This window comes from Solanum tuberosum, unplaced genomic scaffold (genome assembly GCF_000226075.1).
Source record: "Solanum tuberosum cultivar DM 1-3 516 R44 unplaced genomic scaffold, SolTub_3.0 scf00358, whole genome shotgun sequence".
NCBI lineage: Eukaryota > Viridiplantae > Streptophyta > Magnoliopsida > Solanales > Solanaceae > Solanum > Solanum tuberosum.
In genome coordinates, this window is record NW_006239288.1 from 496,190 (window position 1) to 516,373 (window position 20,184).

Below are 20,184 nucleotides of genomic sequence, written 5' to 3' on the forward strand. Positions count from 1 at the left end.
TGGTTTGGCGGTAATGATAAAAATATATTTGAAATTTAAAAAATAAGAAAATTTAATTTTTTTTCTTTTTTGAATGGGGAGGGTCGGGTACGGGATATGTAGGGTAAGAAAAAATAAATAAAGGATGAAGTAGAGTTTTGAAAATGTTTTCCTTAATTTTGGAAGGGAAGTCATTTTCCTTAATTTTGAGGAAAATGAGTTGATTTTCCAAACATTTAAGCTAACCAAACATGAGAAAATTGGCATACCAAACACACCCTTGGGTAGTGAAAATAGGAAGAGATTAAGAGAGTGAAAATAGGAAGAGAAACATTTATTTGAGTGTTGAGAAGTTATGTATCCGGAACACTGGGGTTTTGAAGGAAAAAGAGAGATTTTTGTAATATTTTGAAATGTTAGGGAATAATAGAAATATGGTAAATAAAGATGTCTAGATAGGTAATTTTTCCGTTTGTTGATTTCTTAATTAGTCTTCTTCTATAGAATTTGTCAAAGAATATAGAAGAATTTGATATATCTATTTATGCTATTATTGAAGAATATTAAATTTTATTTATGAAAATACATGAATAATGTAGAACATTTTATCAAATTGATCTAATGTGGGAGTTCTAATATAAATGTCAAAACTTTTTTATGTTAAATTTTCTTTATATATCATATTCACATAAATATATTTAAGTCATATTCTTATCAGACAATGTCTTAAAAGTAAGTCTACATTTCATCCATTCCGCTTCAATGCAGTAATCTGCCCTTCCTTCATAGTTTGTTTCTCATATGGTTCAAGGAAGTGAAGGAAAGCAAAGCTGGTACTCGCCAAAACCACTCGATGACTTGCCGAGTGGACCTTCAGCTCGCCTAAAGTTCCAGCATTTCAACCCATGGACAATACCAACTTGGGAAGCAAAGGAGTAGTTCAGTGACACGCCGAAGGGATCGGCGATGCCGACCCAGCTCGCCGAAAGTCATAGAAACATTGGGTGAAAAAGCCACACCAAAAAGGCAAGAAGAGGAGCACTCGGCACATCGCCGATCAGGTCGGCGAGCCCGACTTACTTCACCGAGTGGACTCTGTGCTGAAATTATGAAAGCGTATAAATGCAATTTTCAAAAAGAAGAGAAGGAGTTCCTAATAGTTCTAAAACATTCCCCATTGTTCATTGCTGTATTTTTTGATCTTTTACTTTATAGAACATTATTTTTTCACACAGGATTTTAGAGATTGTGAGATTTTTAGTTTTAATTTGAGCATTTAAAAATGATTGTAGCTAATGGGTGTTGTTAGTTACTCATTTTATTGTTGAGTTGAAGTAGGTTCAATTAATTGTTCATGTTTTAATTTAGGAATTATAGTTGTAAATGCAATTCTAGCTTAGAACTTGATACTTGCTTGAGAATGAAGTGCCAGAGTCGAATAATTAGTTTTTTTTTTTACCCTCCCTAGGAGCTCCCACCCCTTTTTGCTCCCTTGGTGACTCGAACTCACAACCTTCGGGTTGGAAGTGAGGGGTGCTTACCATCCGAGCAACTCCCTACTTGCTTACTTTCGTTTTTATTAGTCGTAAATTGGTTACCCAAATTCCCCCATTTGATATTAATCATTCAAACTTTGTGATTTACTTTAGTTTTACGAAACTTCTACTTCTACAAACGATTAGAACACAATTTTTTTTCTTGATCGGTTTTTTATTGTATCACTCTATGTGGGATCGACCCCAACTCTTAGTTGGATTTATACTTGTTAGCGACCACCTACACTTAGAATTAGATGAAGTGTAGTTGAGCATTATCATGGAACTATTTTGGTAAGCGTCTAAGTAGTTTTCCAGCAATTGTTTTCCTCTTTTAAGTACTTATTTATCACTTTTTAAGAGTATCAAAGCCAGGCTATCGTGAGAGAGAAAACAAGTGAGGCAGCCACATATTTCTTCTTCATATTACCTAATGGCTAATGAAAATAGTTTTGTACAAGCAGCTATTCCACGCTTTGATGGCCACTATCATCATTGGAGCATGTTAATGGAAAATTTAATGTGATCTAAGGAGTATTGGCAAGTAATAGAATCTGAAATTCACCAGCCAACGGGCACAACTGCGATAGTTGCTCAAAAAGAGGAACTAGAAGCTTGAAAGCATAAAGACCTGAAAGCGAAGAACTATCTCTTTCAGGCAATTGATCGTTCCATCTTGGAAACTATTCTTTGCAAAGAAACTTCCAAGGATATTTGGGATTCCATGAAGAAGAAGTATCAAGGTTCTACCAGAGTTAAGCGTGCACAACTTCAAGCTTTGAGAAAGGATTTTGAAACACTAGAGGTGAAGGAAGGAGAATCTGTCACCAATTATTGTGCTACAACAATGGAAATAACCAACAAGATACGTTTCCACAGTGAGAAGATACACGATGTAGGCATTGTGGAGAAGATTTTGCGCTCACTGACATCAAAATATAATTATGTTGTCTGCTCATTTGAAGAGTCAAAAGATATAGATGAGTTGCAAAGTTCTTAACTAGTTCCTGAACAAAACATGAACAAAATTTCTGGAATCCAGGAGCAAGCATTGAAGGCTTCTACTAATACTTGTTCCAGCAACTATAGAGGAAGAGGTAGAGGTAGAGGTCAAGGAAGAGGAAGAGGAGATTTCAAATCCAATACTGATCAATCTCAAAGCAGAGTTAGAGACCATGACAAATCCAAGGTAGAGTGCTACAGATGTCATAAATTTGGTCATTATGCATCTGATTGTTATACTAGACTACCTAAAGACAGAGAAAATAAGAAAGAGCCAATTTTGTTGAAATAAGGAAGTATAAACTTTGTTATTGGTTGTCCATGATGGAAAAAAATACGAGCATGACATTTGGTATGTAGACTCCGAGTGCAGTAACCATATGTGTGGAAGCAAATTTTCTTTTTCATCTCTAAATGAAGATTTCCATTCTACTGTGGCATTTGGTGATTGTTCAACTGTAGAAGTGATGGGAAAGGTGATATTAGGATTAAAACCAAGAATGGTTTTCTGGAAACAATCTCTGATGTGTTATATGTCCCAGATTTGAAAACTAATTTACTTAGTGCTGGTCAGCTGCAATAGAAGGGTTATGTAATCACTATGAAAAAGGTTATGATCCTGTGAGAGGAGCTATTGCAATAGTTCAAATGAGCTCCCAACAGATTATTTCCGCTAAAGATTGATAGTATTCAATCTTGTTTGATGGCTGAAGTAAATGATTCCACATGGATGTGGCCTTTTCGTTATGGTAACTTGAGTTTTGGAGGGTTGAAGACACTCCAACAGAAAAACATGGTCACTGATCTTCCTCAAATCGATGCTCCTTCCAGAATGTGTTGTTGGTAAACAACCTCGCTCTCAATTTCCCAAAGGAAAGTCATGGAGAGCAAATGATGCTTTGGAGCTGGTGTATTCAGATCTTTATGGCCCGATAAACCCAACGTCCGATGGAGGTAAACAATATTTAGTCACTTTTACTGATGATTTTTCAAGGAAAACTTGGGTTTATATTTTAAAAGAAAAATTTGAAGTTTTTTCAACATTTAAAAGCTTCAAAGTTAGTGTGAAAAATGAAGCAGTGGAAACCATTAAGGCTCTCCGAACTAATTGTGGTGGCGAATATTGAATTTGAAGTGTTCAATGTAGAGAATGGTATTCGAAGAGAGCTTACAACTGTGTATTCACCACAATAGAATGGTGTATCGAAAAGGAATAATAGAATCATCCTCAACATGGTGAGAAGTTTGTTAGTGATAGGAAGCATTCTAAAGACATTTTGGCCAGAGTCGGTAAATTAGAGTGTTAATATTTTAAACAGAATTCAAACTTTTTCTGTTAAAAATATGACACCGCAGGAGGCATGGAATGGGAGAAAACCAGCAGTAGATCATTTTAGAATCTTTGGATGCATTGCATATGCTCATGTCCCGGATGAAAGAAGGAAGAAACTTGATGACAAAGCTGAAAAATGTGTTTTCCTTGGTGTAAGTGAGTCTTCCAAAGCATATAAGTTGTTTAATCCATTAACCAAAAAGATTGGATGTTACTTTTGACAAGAAAAACACTTAATAGGCAACAACCTACCCAAATCCTCTGTGACAGTGACGTTGAACAAGAGCAATTTTCAGCACCCTGTGTGCTGGAAAATTCATCAGTTTCATCCCTTATTGTTGTAGAAAATGAAGAAGCAACTCAAAGTCTCGGGAGTGTTAGAAGAAGACCGGCTTGGATGAAAGATTACAAGGTAACTGGAATTGAAGATCCAATTACTCACTTTGCCTTGTTTTCAGATTGTGATCCTACATCTTTTGAGAGTGCTGTAAAGGAAGAAAAATGGATGATGAAATTGATGCCATAGAACGCAATGATACTTGGGAGTTGTCCGACCTTCCAAATGGACATAAAACCGTTAAGAGTGAAATGGGTGTTCAAAACAAAGTTGAAGGAAAATGGCGAAGTAGACAAGTACAAGGCACGTTTAGTGGCTAAGGGATACAAGCAACAATATGGGATTGATTATACCAAAGTATTTTCTCCCGTTGCTAGGCATGATACAATCAGACTGGTTATTGCATTGGCAGCTCATTAGTCTTGGCCTATTTTCCAGCTAGATGTCAAGTCGGCATTCTTACGTGAGTACTTGGAGGAACTTGTATTCGTTGAACAACCTCCTGGTTATGTTAAAATTGAAAATGAGAGCTTAAGGTTTACAAATTGAAAAAAGGCCCTCTATGGTCTAAAACAAGCTCATCGGGCTTGGTATAGTCGAATTGAGGGGTATTTTCTAAAAGTTGGTTTTTCGAAATGTCCTTATGAACATACATTGTTTGTTAAGATTGGGGATCAGGGAAAGATGCTAATTATTTGCTTGTATGTTGATGATCTTATTTATACTGGGAATTGTGGTGTCATGTTTGAAGAATTTAAGAAGTCGATGATGGATGAGTTTGAAATGTCCGACCTTGGATTGATGCATTACTTTCTTGGCATAGAGGTAGTGCAATCTGATAAAAGGGATTTTTATCTCTCAAAAGAAATATGTTGGGGAAATTGTAGACAAATTTCAGATGATGGATTGCAATCCAGTTAACAATCCTGCTGAACTTGGTTTGAAGCTACACAAAGATCAAATTGGGAAGAAGGTTGACAGCACACTTTACAAGCAAATCGTAGGCAGCTTAATGTATCTCACTGCTACAAGGCCTGACATAATGTACTATGTGAGTTTAATCAGCAGGTACATGGAGAATCCCACAGAAATGCACTTGTCTACTACAGAAGCCGAGTTTGTTGCTGCAACTGCTTGTGGTTGTCAAAAGCTATTTGGTTGAGAAGACTTCTAGAGGAGTTGAAATTCAAGCAACCAGGAGCTACCAAAATATTTTGTGATAATGATTCAGCAATCAAGCTATCCAAGAACTCATCCAAGCACATCGATGTGAAGTTCTATTTCTTACGAGATCTTAGCCATAATGGAACAATTGATCTGATTTACTGCAGGAGTGAAGATCAAGTTGCTGATATTTTCACCAAGGCGCTGAAGACGGAGTCATTCATGAATTAATGGAGTAAGTTGTTTTATAGACTGATATATTTGTGGAACTATTTTGTTAAGTGTCTGCCTATATATAGGCTTGAAGTTATGAAACATGTGCTTTTAAAACGTACTGTAGGGCAATGAGGCTGCCTTGCTAGTTAATTTTGCATCAATGTTATAAACAGATGCATAAAACATCCATGTTTTAAATGAAAAAAACAACTAGCCCTATAGTATATTTTTCTTTCAAAGTAAAATTGACTTAGAACAACTAGATGGTCAATGAGTATATTCACGCTTGTTTCCCAAGAATTCGAATTCACAAGCAAGTCTATTAAGATATAATGTAACACAACTAACATGTTGTAGATACTAATTATCCTTGAAAGTTAGGGGTGTGTGAAAATCGAACCGACCAATAAATCAAACCCAAAAAAAAGTGTTATTGGTTTATTGTTATTGGAATTGAGTTAATGGGTTTTTAATGATTTTATAAAAAGAAACTATTGGGTATTGGTTCGATATTGATTTTTAATATTGGATAAACTGATAACTTATTAAGAATATAGTAATTTACTACTTTTACCTATACATAAATATTAAATATTAATCTCAACATCTGTGACATTGAGTTCACGATTTCACATTATACATAAATATTAAATATTAATCTCAATATACGACTTCACATTATACAAACGGTCAAAACCTAAAGTAAAAATCATATTCCTCTTAAATTCACTATGTTACACATGTATAATTCTTTTCATGTTTGTTATTATTATTTCTATTTTATGAACATTTATAAAGTTACATTATTGTCTTGTCACATCAAATTTATTAGAGAACTCATATATTTATTTTATAATTAAACCAAAATCGAACCGTTAAGGACCAAAACCGATAAAAAAATATTGATTTGGTTATTGATTTAGCATATTAAAAATCGAAAACCGATAAACCGATAAACCGAATCGATAATACATAAACACCCCTATTGAAAGCTGGATCTGAAATATGCTTGCTTTTCTTCTACACTAACCATGTAATAGTCTTCACCATTTGTCATAGAAAGTGAATAATAAAAAGATCCCAGCTTTTTGCTCCTACTGCCAGAGGATCTATGGAAAACAAATGAAACTACAAAAAGATAATTTCTAGTTTTTGCTGCACTATTGTACATATAACTGCCAGCTTTCTCTTGCAATAAACAAACCTTACAGAAAAAGGAGTAACTTTGGATTCATAGCTGAATACCGAAAGCAAACTCTATTAAATTTTAACTTGCATCAACGATCAGCGGCAAAAGTAGCAATTGCTGCAAAGCTTGCGAATAATCTGAGTATCTTCGTCATAGGTTGGAACTCGAACAAAATGCTTGAAAAGCTCATCAGCACAAAATCTGGTGCGCACCTGCATGGCGTCATCAGACTATTTTATGCAGGGGAAGGTAAAATAAATGTACGCAGACCTTACCTCTACCTCTTTGAGGTAGAGAGGTGGTTTCCAAAAGACCCTCAACTCTAAGAAGGAAGCACTGCATAAGATATAATTGGTGTCAGTCTCGTGGCTCTAAAACCCAATCATTAATGTGTACGGGTCTCATGTATGTTCTTATTATAGCATACCTTAGATGCTAATCTCATTTCAGGGACACTTACTTTTCCTATGCATGTTTTAGCGAGTTGGTCATGCAGGAGATTTGCCTTACTCAAGAAAACCTCGAGAAGAGCAGACTAGTACTATGTAGTAGTTGTTATTTGTGCAATTACATCACAGAAAAATTTACCACCCCTCTTCACTACAGTACAACAAAGGATATTTTGCACATGTTTTGTGCTCAAACAGCAAAAGAAGTTTCGATGGTACAGATCAATAAAAAGATTACAGCACGTCATTATCGCGGGTGATTTTCTAGGACATTATGGAAGGAAAGAAACCTGAGTCGCTTTGAAGGGGAATCACCACCAATTCCAAGCTTGGAACGAAATGCCTCATCTTATTGTTAAAGCAAAATTGAACAATGTAAAATGTTCCTTGATTTTGTTTGCTCATTACGTTAGGTATAGAAGCTGCAACAGCTTTTGTATTGCTTTGCATCCCCCGGCTGTTTCATTGATAAATCACAGGTACTTCATAAGGAAAAAAAGGACAGTAAAAATCATCATCTAAAATTTACTAAGTTGTACCGATTCATATCTTCAGATCACCTAATGCTCGCTCTAAATGTGGATCTAGTATTATTGGACCTTTTTTTTAAAAAAAAAATTGGTAACATTTGCATTTCTTATAGTACTTAGGTAGTACTGAAAAACCATATTTCCAAATAAGCAGAAAGGAAGTATAATCTATCCAAAAACTGAACCAAATCTAAATGGACCCTAAAAACATCTATGATTGACTCAGTTTCAGTGGAGTAAACATTTGTACACCAAAAGCAAAAGAACAAAATACACTTAAGCTTTACTTCTTGCAGGTTGTTGTTCCTATTCTAAAAACATCTATCGTTTCTCTCCCTCCATATAGTCCACCAAATACAAGCAAGGATCATCCTCCATCTTTCTCTGTTTGTAGCCCCAACTCCAGTCTTTCTCTGTTAGTATTATTGGACATTTCTTTTAATTATTGCAGTGATTATAGATCGTAAGGGTGCTATGTACTATAAATTAAACACCCTGTCATTACTTATCTTGTTACGTGTGTTTGCAAGATTGGGAAATCACGGAATTCTAACATCTAGTTGTCTTGCTTCATAATACAAAACACTTCACATAGCAATCAGGATGAGTAAAGGCAGGTGTTGGGGAGTAATAGATCCTACTACAAAAAGGTCTTGGGTTAACGTGGAGTTGGATTTACATGCCTCCAAATTTCAATTCCCAGGAGAAAGAGACAGTGTGCCTATTACACATGGCTGGCAGTTAGGGAAACGACTTTTGGCAGCTGAAAATTTTGAGGAGGATTATCACAGATGTCAATTGAAGTTTTATGTTAAGAATTCTGGTGAAGTCAATAATCATCACCCTCTACATTGTCAGCACCTAACTCTGGAGATGGTTCAGAATACAATGAGCTATGCCACTCATTCTCAAAGAGGTATTTTTGTCACTTGAACCTTTAAGAGAAGTGGGCCTTTAGAAGATAGAAAAGAAGACATCAGGCAGGATTGACACTTATGTGGGTTGTATGAAAAGAGAGAAATAGGAAATTTTTGAAGGGATAAAGAATGATTTTCTATATTTGAAGAACAGTCTCTCACTCATTTCTTTTTTAAAGTGCACACCTGAAGTTCGTATTTGGTTGGCAGTATCTTTAATACAAACTTATCCCTAGTGATGAACATCTAATTAGGACGGACATTCAGTCAGTTCAATCTGTTTTGAATTAATTCATTTTAATTTACAAGATTTTTTATTTATAAGTAATACACATTTATCGACGAGTTCTATAGGAAAAACAAAAATCAAAGCGCAGCATGTATACATGATATTTATCCTCCTATTGACAATACAAACAAATAGAAATATTTTCATCAAGAAATTTGCAAAATATCAATACAACATAATAAAAAAATTATTTCAAATAAAAATAAAAATCTTAATGAAGCGGGAAAAAAACAATAAAGTAGCATACATTGGGCTTTGCTTCTGTTACTTTTGTACAAAAGATTAAAAACAAGGAATAAAATTCAACAGATAAAATGTATTTTGAAGGAATAAAAAAGGAAAAAGATTAAAATCACATTCAGTCAAATACTTGAAGATTTTGAAAAAGATTTTTTCTAACAAAAACAAAAGAAAGAAGCAAAAATATACATTGGAATAAGAACGAAAATATAGAAAGGGAACTGGGAAAAGAAGAAAAGACAAAAAAAAGGTACAAGAAATACGGATATTTATTTGCTTTAGAGTGTGTGATTTGTGAATTATTTTTTTTTAAAAATGTTCACAGGGATTCCAACTCAGACATAGCCCCTGGCACCCAGGCCAATGGCCACCAGACCAGCGACTACTACAGTGTTGTGGGTGCCAACCTTTATATATATCATTACTAATTAAAAAAACATATGTGTATACGAAAAATTTAGCCAAGTGACCGGGTGCCGTGGCACCCTCACTCTCCCATGTAGATCCGGCCCTTTCGCAACACGGTCTATGGCGCAAACGTGGTGCATGGAGCTGCCCTTTTAGTGACTTATCTTTGATTGCTTGATCCTACCTTTCTATTCCTAACCCCTCTTTTCCTTCCTCATTTTCTTTTTGACCGTTGGTCTTCAGTATCTTTGGGAAGGAAATTTTTGTTTATTACAAGGATCTAGATTTAATACCAAACTTAGTGGAAGACAGTAAGTGGCATGATCCCCATGAGGATTGCATTTCTGACCTATTAAGATGAATGTGACTAAGAAAAGACAATAGAGGTTGCACCCTCAATATCTAGATTAGAGCCACTTTGATATATCATACAAGTCCTTTTTTTTACAATGTCCCATTTTCACCATAACCTTTTGACACGTTCCTAAAAAAACCTTTCGATTCCTTGATGAAAAGCAGATCATGTCACAAAATGGATCTCTTTGGCCATAACATTTGCTGAGATTATATAATAACCTCCAAAAATCATTTATGTTTTTCATTTTGGATGAGTAAAAGAATTTTTATACGTTCATCAACCAACTGCACTCTGCATTTCCTTTTGAGAATGGACTTGATTCACTTTGAGGTTAATTGAGGGGACCAGATTGTAGATTTGATAGGAAGCTTGTAACTGACACATTTTGGTGGTGACCAGCATGCCCTTAATGCTGAAGAATACAATCTTACAAGTTTCAAAAAAAAAAAAAGAGGATCCCCAACATCTCCAAGAATCTATTATCCTTGAGAAACAACTATTTCTTTCAACTTACATGAAAATTAGTGCATAATCTAAAGTCCTGATCACACTTTAAATCTGAGTCTAGATCCTTTCTACGAAAGAGAAGGTGAGCAAACTAAGCCAAATAAACTGAAAGGAAGACAATAGAGAAAATGATCAAAATAGTCCTTCATGTATAGGGTTTGAATTATTTTAGTCATTTATCTATACCATCTTATCTAAATAGTCCTTAATATATATATAAAAAGTATCATTTTGGTCCTAACCCTAAAAACTAATAGAAAACATAAAAAAAACTGTTAAGTTTAACTGTGGATCCCACACTCTTCTTCCTCTCTCTTTCTTCGTCATTGCTTCTCCTTCATGTTCTTTTTTTTTCCATTTCTTTTACGATTTTTGCTCCCAAAATCCTCTCATATTCAGCAATGAAAGCGATAATTTGTATACCTGCTAAATTTTGAGGATGTGTATAGCAGATGTCATCATCCTCATCAACAGTTGGAATGAACTCATCAATAAAAGGATGGGAATTCCGATCACCACCTTCGACTTTTCCAAGTAAGTGCCAAATAATCTCTTGATCAGTTGGATAAAATTTTACACCTCTTCGCAATCCTGGCCAGTCATGGCTGACCTGGAAAGACTAACTTAAATGTTTCAGTTAAAGGTATCATAGCTACCAATTCCCTTCTGTTTATTTCCCTTCCTTTTCATGGAGGGGAAAGGGGATCTTGACAACTTTTCAAAGAAGCTAATTACAATCAATCACAAATTATCGCTTTCATTGCCGAATATGAGAGGATTTTGGGAGCAGAAATCGTAGAAGAAATGACAAAAAAAAAGAACATGAAGGAGAAGCAATGACGAAGAAAGAGAGAGGAAGAAGAGTGTGGGATCCACAGTTAAACTTAACAGTTTTTTTATGTTTTCAGTTAGTTTTTAGGGCTAGGACCAAAATGATACTTTTTATGTATATATTAAGGACTATTTAGATAAGATGATATAGATAAAGGATCAAAATAATTCATACCCTATACATGAAGGACTATTTTGATCATTTTCTCGAAGACAATACATAGCATTTGCACTAGAGCAAGAAAGTTGTGCAATTCAAGAAATGTACTTATTCAGCATACATCTTCTTGACATGGTCCAAAAGGCCAATACATAAAAGCAGTTTTTTCAGAACATGTGCTGCACATGCTTTGCTCTTAAACACGTGTTGTTCAATTCTTTCATAGAAAAAAAAGGAAGCCTACTAATAAAGTTCAATTATATGTATGTTCTTAGTATCTCTTGATGTTTCAAAAAAAGAAAATGAATGTCCTCAGTATCTCCATCATTAGAACAGCGTGTTAAACTTGGTCCATATGAAGCTGCATCAGACAGTTCCTACGGCAATGTATGGAAGACGTCATGAATTCTCCCATGGAGAAAAACAATGGAGTCACTAATATGTTCAACTGGTGTTGGAAATATATTTTTTAAAAATTCTACGTACGAAATAAAAAAAATTCTTCGATATCTCAACTACAAATTCAACAAAAGAAGAGGTAGATTTGAGTAACTTTATTCCATACCCACACAACATCATATACACATGCACTTGGAATTAGGAAAATCACGAAAATGTTTTGAGAAGATAAAATAAATGCCAACACCGCAACTACCAAGACCATAAAGTAGAGAGAGAATATATAAACTGGAAGAAATGAGTTAAAAATCTACCAGAAAATCAGCTCATAGGTACGTCTTCACCATCACCCTCTGGCAGTTGTAAAGGTCCCTTAAAACCACTCTGGTTTTCACCAAGAAGCTCACGGGCAGCTTTCTCAAGAAACTCCTGGGTAGCAGTTCGAACAGATTGCTGCTCGGGATACTTCCTCTTCTTATGAACAACTCTTTCCAGATACTTAATCCTAGGCCCGTCACCTTTACTGATTTCTCTCATGCTTTTTCTCTGATCTGCAAGACAGACTTGTTTTAAGACAAACCAAACACAATGGAACTTGCACACATTTAGAAAGCAGTTTAGCAGTTACCAGGTGTAAGATCAGGCAACGAATGCTCAATAAATCGAGCGGCACCTTGCGGATTTATCCTTGCTGATGGTCGCAATGGCGCTTATAGGACAAATTGAGAATAGTCAGTATTCAACATTTGTCCTTGTTACGTCATATGGAAACAAATCAAGCTTTCTGAACAATAACTATAATATGCTGAACAAACAGAAATCATTTCAATATCTACTCCAGCACCCGTTCTTCATCATGTTATGGGAGGCAAGCATGATACTCTTCTCTTTTTACTGATCAGAAACAATAGTATAAAAGTGGACACTCTAGTTATACGTCTAGCAAATCATTTACTTTATAGCCTTCCTGGCACAACTTCTTCATCTATTCCACTACCACTGATAAATTTATAGAAAGATTCAAACTTACCTTTATTCAAGGCCATCAATTCCTGCAGTTTCTCTTGGAACAAGCTCAAACGTTCCTATATCAATTAAAAGAACCACAAAAGATGAAAATTAGACAATAAATTTAAAACTTACACCAAATCAACCAATTAAACCCTCACAACCAAAAGGGTTACTATTATCCGAGGAACAAAAATTATAAAAAATAGAACACCATAGAATAGCAAAAGCAGAATCTCCAGGAAGAACACATACAAACTCTAATTTGACAGGGCGGTCATCTGGGTTGATCCCTTTACACCTAAGCCTCACTGTAACCAATCAAAAAACAATATTTACTCGTACAAACATATCAACATCTCAAAATTCACAAGAAAAAAGAGTAAAAAAATTACATGCAAAGAGTGTTGTTGTAGCTTTAGCTAGCAAAATCAAAGATTGAGCTTGTTGAAGAGGACCCAAATCGGGAAAAACACCAGCGCCATAAAGAGATAGAAATTCGTCTACATTACTACTCAAATCGTCAATGTTTTTTGAGGTTCTGTTCACTGCTTCCATCACTGAATCTGGGATTTGTTTCCTATTACTACTACTACTAGTACTACTACTACCAATCTCTTTCTCTGTTGCCCTTTCCATATCACTCTTCACCCAATTTTTTTTTGCAGAAAAGTGAATTGGGGGAAGAGAAGCAACAAAGGGTTTTCGGTACTGAACGCTGATGAAAAAGAAAAGGCCTTTTGAAGGAACTCGTGACTTTTTGTGGGTTAGACCCGAGTCGACCCTTGCTAGATAACTGCAAATGGGCCCTGCGAGCGCGATTCAGATTTAGTCCTTCAATGTGGGCTTCGGATATCAGGTGAAAAAATAATGATAAAAAAAAAAAATGTATATATCTTGACTCGAAAAATAAGTTATGAGTCGGCAAGGCTCATAGCAACATAACATCTAATAAATTCGGCTAATTATGATATTCATATAGAATAGAAATTAAATTATGTGTGACCGTCGAGGCCTTCATGTTTATCTATAATCAAGTAACATTATGTGGGTATTGAGGTCACCATGATATCTAGAAATTTATAAATTGAACGTATTGTACAATAGTAGAAGACTCTACAAGTACACATGTCTTTGTCAATATGTGTGCTTTGTGGAAATATAATTGTACTTAAGGGTATTTACATCATTTAAGTATTAAATTAAATAAAAGGAATTTTCAATAATTTATATTATGTAAAATGTATTATAAATCACAACAAGTAATAACTTAATTTTGTAAGAAATTATATAAAAAAATTACGGTCAAATAAAAATTTGATTGACTTTCCAAGTATCATTTGTACCACAGAGTGAAGACATTTCCAATAGTTTATATATTTGCAAATTGCATTTAGAATATTATAAATCGCAATAATTAACAACTTATAATAATGAAAAAAGTATGGTTACAAAAAAAAATTTCTATTGATCCTTGAAATTCTATCTCCGTCACATAAATTGGATGAATGAAGTAACATATATTGAGCCTATGACATATTAAGAAAATTACGTTAAAAGAAAATTTTGATTGACTCTACAAATTTTATTTAATTTGTGCTACATAAATTGAAATAGGAGTAAAAATATTTTTAATAATGTATATATTTGCAACTTACATTAAAAGTACTATAAATCATACTAATAATTAACAACTTAAATTAAAAAATATTGATTAACTCTCAAAATTCTATGATATGACATAAACCTACATGACATGATTCAAATCAATCCAAGTATATCTCACGTGAATTGTCGTGTAGGATTGTGATATTCAAAGTTGAACGACATGGTATAATTGCACAGAAGTAGAATGGAATTGTTTGTTTATTAATGAGTCTCCAATTGAAGTTATATATTATACAATGCCAACAAAACAAATTGTGCAAACCTAACTTCTAGAAAATAGGAACCGATAAACTTACGTGACCTACCCTAGTTGAATAATAAACTTTACAAACTTAAAGCCTAAATTAACTGAAGATAACTCATCCATATTTACAACAGTGGTACGTACTCTGTTACATAGATGCTAACTAAGACCAAGTTAAAGTGCAGGTTTACATGTATTATGCCAAACTAATATTATGTTGAACTTCTTAAAACTTAAATATTTTTGTTTTGAATTCCTACGTTGACACTTATTTTGAGATAAAAAAAATTATTGCCAAAACGACACTTATTTTGGGACAGAGGAAAAGGAGTAACAAGTATGTTTTTGCAAATTGATTATTTATAGGAAACTGATAGGACAACTCAACCTATCATTATAATTGGTTTTATGAAGTCAACTCCCTTGGATTGGTTTTCTCATTAGTAGTAGGAAAGAATACTTAACAGTGTGTGTTGTTAACTTAATGTAAAAGAAGACTTAATTAGATTGGAAAACTATGGGTTCCAGTCATGGAAAATTTTCAAGTAACAGAGATGAATCAGTTAAAGCAAGCCTCATCACCAAATCAGGACTCAACAGAGAAGTAACAAAAGGCATTGAAGGTGAACCAACATCTGTCCTTTTATTTTCAGAAGATACAGAAAACATTTAGCATATAGTATGACATGCACAAATCAAATATCTATGCTTTGATATGATATGAGCTTAGATTAAAAAATGGGCAGTTATATAGCCGATCCCCGACTTGTTAAGGACTAAGGTGTAGTAGTTGCTTAATTTTATCATATGTATTTATAAGGATTCATATAGTTCACCTTAACTTGTTTTGAGATTGAGGCGTAGTTCGTAGTAATTGTTATTGTTGTATCTATTTTTCCCCCCACATTCTTGGCAAATCTTATACACATCATGCTTAAGGAATATCTAGTAAAAAGCTGAGACAATTTCAATGAATGACAGACCAGAAGGAAGAAAACAGTAGTACCACGAGAAATAGACTGAATCCAAGACTCAGCAGAGGAGTACCAAAAGGCTTAGAAAGTGAACTAGTTGCTGCTGGATGGCCTAAATGGCTTGTTGATGTAGCTAGTGAAGCTTTAATTGGATGGCTTCCAAGAACACCTGATACTTTCGAGAAGATACATAAGATTGGCCAAGGAAGTTACAGTAATGTCTACAAAGCTCGCGATTGTTTGCACAATAAGATTGTTGTCTTGAAAAAGGTTTGTGCTGACAATCTTGATCCCGGCAGCTTCAAGTTTATGGCGAGAGAGATTGTCTTATTGCGAAGGCTCGGTGATCACCCGAATGTTATCAAGCTGGAAGGTGTAGTCCCCTCTAAAATGGCGTGCAGCCTTGTTTTTGATTGCATGGAATATGATCTCAAGGGAATTCAAGAACAGAAAGGTGTCAAGTTATCTGAACCTGAGATCAAATGTTACATGAACCAGCTGCTTAAAGGGCTTGATCACTGCCATAGCCGTGGTATCTTGCATCGAGATGTAAAGACTTCTAACCTGTTAGTTAATAAAGATGGTATCTTGAAAATTGCAGATTTTGGGCTGTCAACATTTTTTGATCCAGAACAAAGCATTCCCTTAACTAACATTATTGGGACTCTCTGGTATCGGCCACCAGAGCTTTTGCTTGGATTAAATCATTATGGAGTTGGAGTTGATTTATGGGGTGTTGGTTGTGTACTTGGTGAACTATTTACTGGCAAGCCTATTATGCCTGGTAAAACTGAATTTGAGTAATTGTATTATAACTTCAAGCTTTGTGGTTCTCCATCTGATGAATGTTGGCTAAAATCTGACTTACCTAATGCATCAATTTTAAAGCCGCAAATGCCTTATAGACGACAAATTCAAGCAACCTTTCATGATCTTCCTGCTGCTGCTGTAGGACTGATGGACACTTTACTTTCCATAGAACCTGAATATCGAGGAACTGCAGCTCTTGCTCTTCAGGGTGAGTTCTTCACAACAGAACCATTTGCTTGTGATCCTTTAAGTTTGCCACGATGCCCTCCCAGAAATGAGATGGATGCTAAAGAAACCAAGATGATTAGGGAATTTAATGCAGGATTACAGCGATCAGTAGACAGAAGACGACTCAGGAATAGGCTTGAAAAAACAAATGAAAAAGTCTCAGGAGGAGTTCTAAATGAATGAACAAATTCTTATACTCAGAGGTCTGCTACTACCCATCAAAGTGATAATCAGAGAGTAGTATGGAAAGAACCAATTCATTACCATGACATAAAGGGAAAGAAGAAGTGGACAGGTCCATCACCTGATGAATCAGACAAAATGCAGGATTTACTCAGAGAGTGTAATGACACGATCCTCAAAGCTGTTACACGTGGGAGGCTAGAGAAGGGATTAATAGCTAAAGTAAATGTCCATGACTCAAATGGAAAGAAGAGTCATTCTGTAGGTCCATCAACCAATATGCAGGGATTACCAAGAAAGCACTGGGCTAAGTTTGACAAGGAAAAAAAGGCGGAAGGGGAAGGAAATAACTCCAAGCTAGAGAAGAACCAACTTATTGAACAATTGTTGCCTCCTGCAGAATCAGATGGCCTTAACTTCCTGGAAGACAACCATTATTGTGGTCCACTTTCATCTGCATCAAAACCAATTGATGTGGATCGAATAATTAGAGAGCACGACCGACAGATCCAAGAATCTGTAGAACGTGCCAAGCAACAGAAAAAACTAGGTAAAGCTAAGTTTTGAGATATGAAAACCAATATAAGCTGCTTGGATATTCACTCTTTTTACAGAAAAAAAGGTCTATTCTAGATCAATATAAAGTCTATTTCTAGAATGGAAAGGTGAAACTATTAACTATCTTTATTTATCTCTTGTTACTAGTTGTTATAGGTTGAATAAGTCTCCTGAGGTTTGGAGCATATTTATGAATAGTTAGCCATTAACTTCAGTTAGTAATTGTAGATTGTGCAGATAGTGGCCTACACTTTAGGTCCAGTTAGTTGTATATTATGTATTTACAAGCTTGCTGCCAGATTTAATAGAATCATCTCCTTCTCTGAATCTTTATATGGTATCAGAGTTCCGATAAGCTCCACGTAAGATCCATTTCATTCTTCTTAATCTTTCTCACCTATGGCTCTAGATATTGAAGCTGAAAGTTTAGATACTGGAAAAGTATATTATTCATGGTGTTTCTACAGTATTTATAAGAGAACAAGTAAAGACCAAATAAACTAATCAATCCCTAATTGTTTAGATACTGCAAAAGTATATTTTATTGATAGTGTTTGTACAGTATTTATAAGAGAACAAGTAAAGACCAAATAAACTAATCAATCCCTAATTCTTAGGAAATCCTTGAATCAAGGGATTTCCTCTAAACTATTTTCCTAGAATAATATATTCTAATCCCATATTCACAGGAGCAGATTCTAATCAAATCTTCCAGCTTTATTTGTGGAGCAGATTATAATCAAATCTGCCAGCTCAATGGTGGAGCAGATTATGACTAAATCTGCCTACTCATTCAACACTCCCCCTCAAGTTGGCATGTAAATATCAAACATGCCTAACTTGCTCACAAAGGACTCAAAATTAGTTCTGAAAAGACCTTTTGTGAAAATATCTGCAACTTGTTCTGTTGTTGGCACAAAAGGAATGCACACACTTCCATCTTCAATCTTCTCTTTAATGAAGTGTCTGTCCACTTCAACATGCTTTGTTCTATCATGTTGAACTGGATTATGAGCAATGCTTATGGCAGCCTTATTGTCACAATACAACTTCATTGGAAAACTCACGGATCTTCTTAGTTCTTCCAAAAAATCTCTTGAGCCACAATATTTCACAAATTCCGTGTGCCATGGATCGATACCTAGCCTCAGCACTACTTCGAGCCACCACATTTTTCTTCTTACTTCTCCATGTCACCAAATTTCCCCAAACAAATGTACAATATCCAGATGTAGACCTCCTATCAATAGATGAACCAGCCCAGTCTGCATCCGTATAAGCCTCAACACTTCTTTGCTCGTTCTTCTTGAAGAACAAACCTTTCCCAGGTGAACTCTTTAGATACCTTAGGATTCGATACACAGCTTCTTGGTGTTCTTCTCGTGGAGAATGCATGAACTGACTGACTAGGCTCACAGCAAAGGAAATATCAGGTCTAGTATGTGACAAGTAAATCAACTTGCCTACCAATCTCTGATATTGGCCCTTATCAATCAATTTTCCTTCCTTTACAAACTTCAGGTTTGGATCAATTGGAGTTTCAATTGGTCTACAACCACTCATTCCAGTTTCTTTTAACAGATCAAGAACATACTTCCTTTGTGACACTATAATTCCTTTCTTCAATCATGCAACCTCCATGCCAAGAAAGTACTTTAGCGGGCCTAAGTCCTTTATCTCAAATTCTGAGGCAAGACGTTCCTTTAGATTTTTTATCTCAACCACATCATCTCCTGTGAGGATAATATCGTCAACATACACTATAAGAACGGTTGTTTTTCCTTCCAGTGAATGTCGAGTAAACATTGTGTGATCTGCTTGTCCCTGCACATACCCTTGCTTTTTCACAAATTGAGTAAACCTTTCGAACCAAGCCCTTGGAGATTGTTTTAGACCATAAAGAGATCTTCTAAGCCTGCATATCTTTGACTTGTACTTCCCTTCAAAACCTGGTGGGGGATCCATATAGACTTCTTCCTCTAGGTGCCCGTTCAAGAAAACATTCTTCATATCCAATTGCTAAAGAGACCAGTCGAGATTTACTGCGATTGTCAACAGAACTCTAATTGAGTTTAGCTTAGCTACTGGAGCAAACGTCTCGAGATAGTCAATGCCATATGTCTGCGTGAATCCCTTAGCTACTAGGCGGGCCTTATACCTTTCCAAGGATCCGTCTGATTTGAATTTGGTGGTGAACACCCATTTACAACCCACTGGTTTCTTTCCCTCGGGTAAATCCACTAACTCCCATGTCTCATTTTTTTCAAGAGCTCGCAATTCCTCCAAAATAGCCTCCTTCCACTCGGGAACTTGTAGAGCATCCTGCACATTTGTTGGAATCTCCACACTAGAGAGTTGTGAAGTAAAGGCTGAATAACTAGGAGACAACTTTTTGTAGGACACAAACATAGAAATAGGATATTTAGAAGTATTTCTAACACCTTTGCGTTTCGCAATAGGTAGATCTAGATCTAAGGAATTAGAAATAGAATCAGTTGGAAGAGTACCTTGAATTACAGTAAGGTCTTGTGGGACTGATTTTTGGCAATGTTGAGAATCTTCGGTCTTTTTTTCTTGAGTTCGGTTCCTTCTCGAATACACCTGCATTTCTGTTTTTTGTTCTCTATTCCCATTTTTATTTTTGTCATTTGAAGGCGCTACAGGTTCA

At 35.3% G+C, this 20,184-nt stretch overlaps 3 protein-coding genes across 5 annotated transcripts; 2 read left to right on the top strand and 1 right to left on the bottom strand.

Annotated features, from left to right (window-relative positions):
* Nucleotides 1-6,521: 6,521 nt before the first annotated feature.
* LOC102589730 (nuclear nucleic acid-binding protein C1D) lies at nucleotides 6,522-13,609 on the bottom strand. 3 transcript variants are annotated; one of them, XM_015315392.1, is made up of 6 exons: nucleotides 13,247-13,609; nucleotides 13,107-13,162; nucleotides 12,874-12,928; nucleotides 12,472-12,552; nucleotides 12,158-12,394; nucleotides 6,522-6,967 (listed from the first exon to the last, which is right to left on the bottom strand). In XM_015315392.1, exons 1-5 carry the CDS (start codon nucleotides 13,488-13,490, stop codon nucleotides 12,165-12,167), a joined length of 666 nt encoding a protein of 221 aa, XP_015170878.1. In that variant the 5' UTR covers nucleotides 13,491-13,609; the 3' UTR covers nucleotides 6,522-6,967; nucleotides 12,158-12,164. The 3 variants fall into 3 exon arrangements, with proteins under 3 accessions (XP_015170878.1, XP_006361650.1, XP_015170879.1); XM_006361588.2 differs by lacking the exon at nucleotides 6,522-6,967 and adding an exon at nucleotides 11,521-11,821; XM_015315393.1 differs by lacking the exon at nucleotides 6,522-6,967 and adding an exon at nucleotides 11,837-11,855.
* Nucleotides 13,610-15,258: 1,649 nt separating this feature from the next.
* LOC102594063 (probable serine/threonine-protein kinase At1g54610) lies at nucleotides 15,259-17,810 on the top strand. Its single transcript, XM_015315394.1, has 2 exons — nucleotides 15,259-15,386; nucleotides 15,745-17,810. Exons 1-2 carry the CDS (start codon nucleotides 15,281-15,283, stop codon nucleotides 16,539-16,541), a joined length of 903 nt encoding a protein of 300 aa, XP_015170880.1. The 5' UTR covers nucleotides 15,259-15,280; the 3' UTR covers nucleotides 16,542-17,810.
* Nucleotides 16,632-17,525, top strand: LOC102590058 (uncharacterized). The gene is made up of 2 exons (XM_006361589.2): nucleotides 16,632-16,883; nucleotides 16,977-17,525. Exons 1-2 carry the CDS (start codon nucleotides 16,632-16,634, stop codon nucleotides 17,523-17,525), a joined length of 801 nt encoding a protein of 266 aa, XP_006361651.2.
* Nucleotides 17,811-20,184: the final 2,374 nt, after the last annotated feature.

Excerpts from the sequence above, each read along its gene's own strand:
- LOC102589730 (XM_015315392.1), bottom strand. The coding sequence starts at position 13,490 with ATGGAAAGGGCAACAGAGAAAGAGATTGGTAGTAGTAGTACTAGTAGT. Across the intron at positions 13,163-13,246 it reads TACAACAACACTCTTTGCAT|TGAGGCTTAGGTGTAAAGGG; the intron begins GTAATTTTTTTA and ends GATTGGTTACAG. Across the intron at positions 12,553-12,873 it reads ATTGATGGCCTTGAATAAAG|CGCCATTGCGACCATCAGCA; the intron begins GTAAGTTTGAAT and ends TTGTCCTATAAG.
- LOC102594063 (XM_015315394.1), top strand. The coding sequence starts at position 15,281 with ATGGGTTCCAGTCATGGAAAATTTTCAAGTAACAGAGATGAATCAGTT. Across the intron at positions 15,387-15,744 it reads AGTAACAAAAGGCATTGAAG|ACCAGAAGGAAGAAAACAGT; the intron begins GTGAACCAACAT and ends AATGAATGACAG.
- LOC102590058 (XM_006361589.2), top strand. The coding sequence starts at position 16,632 with ATGCCTTATAGACGACAAATTCAAGCAACCTTTCATGATCTTCCTGCT. Across the intron at positions 16,884-16,976 it reads ATGCAGGATTACAGCGATCA|AGGTCTGCTACTACCCATCA; the intron begins GTAGACAGAAGA and ends TCTTATACTCAG.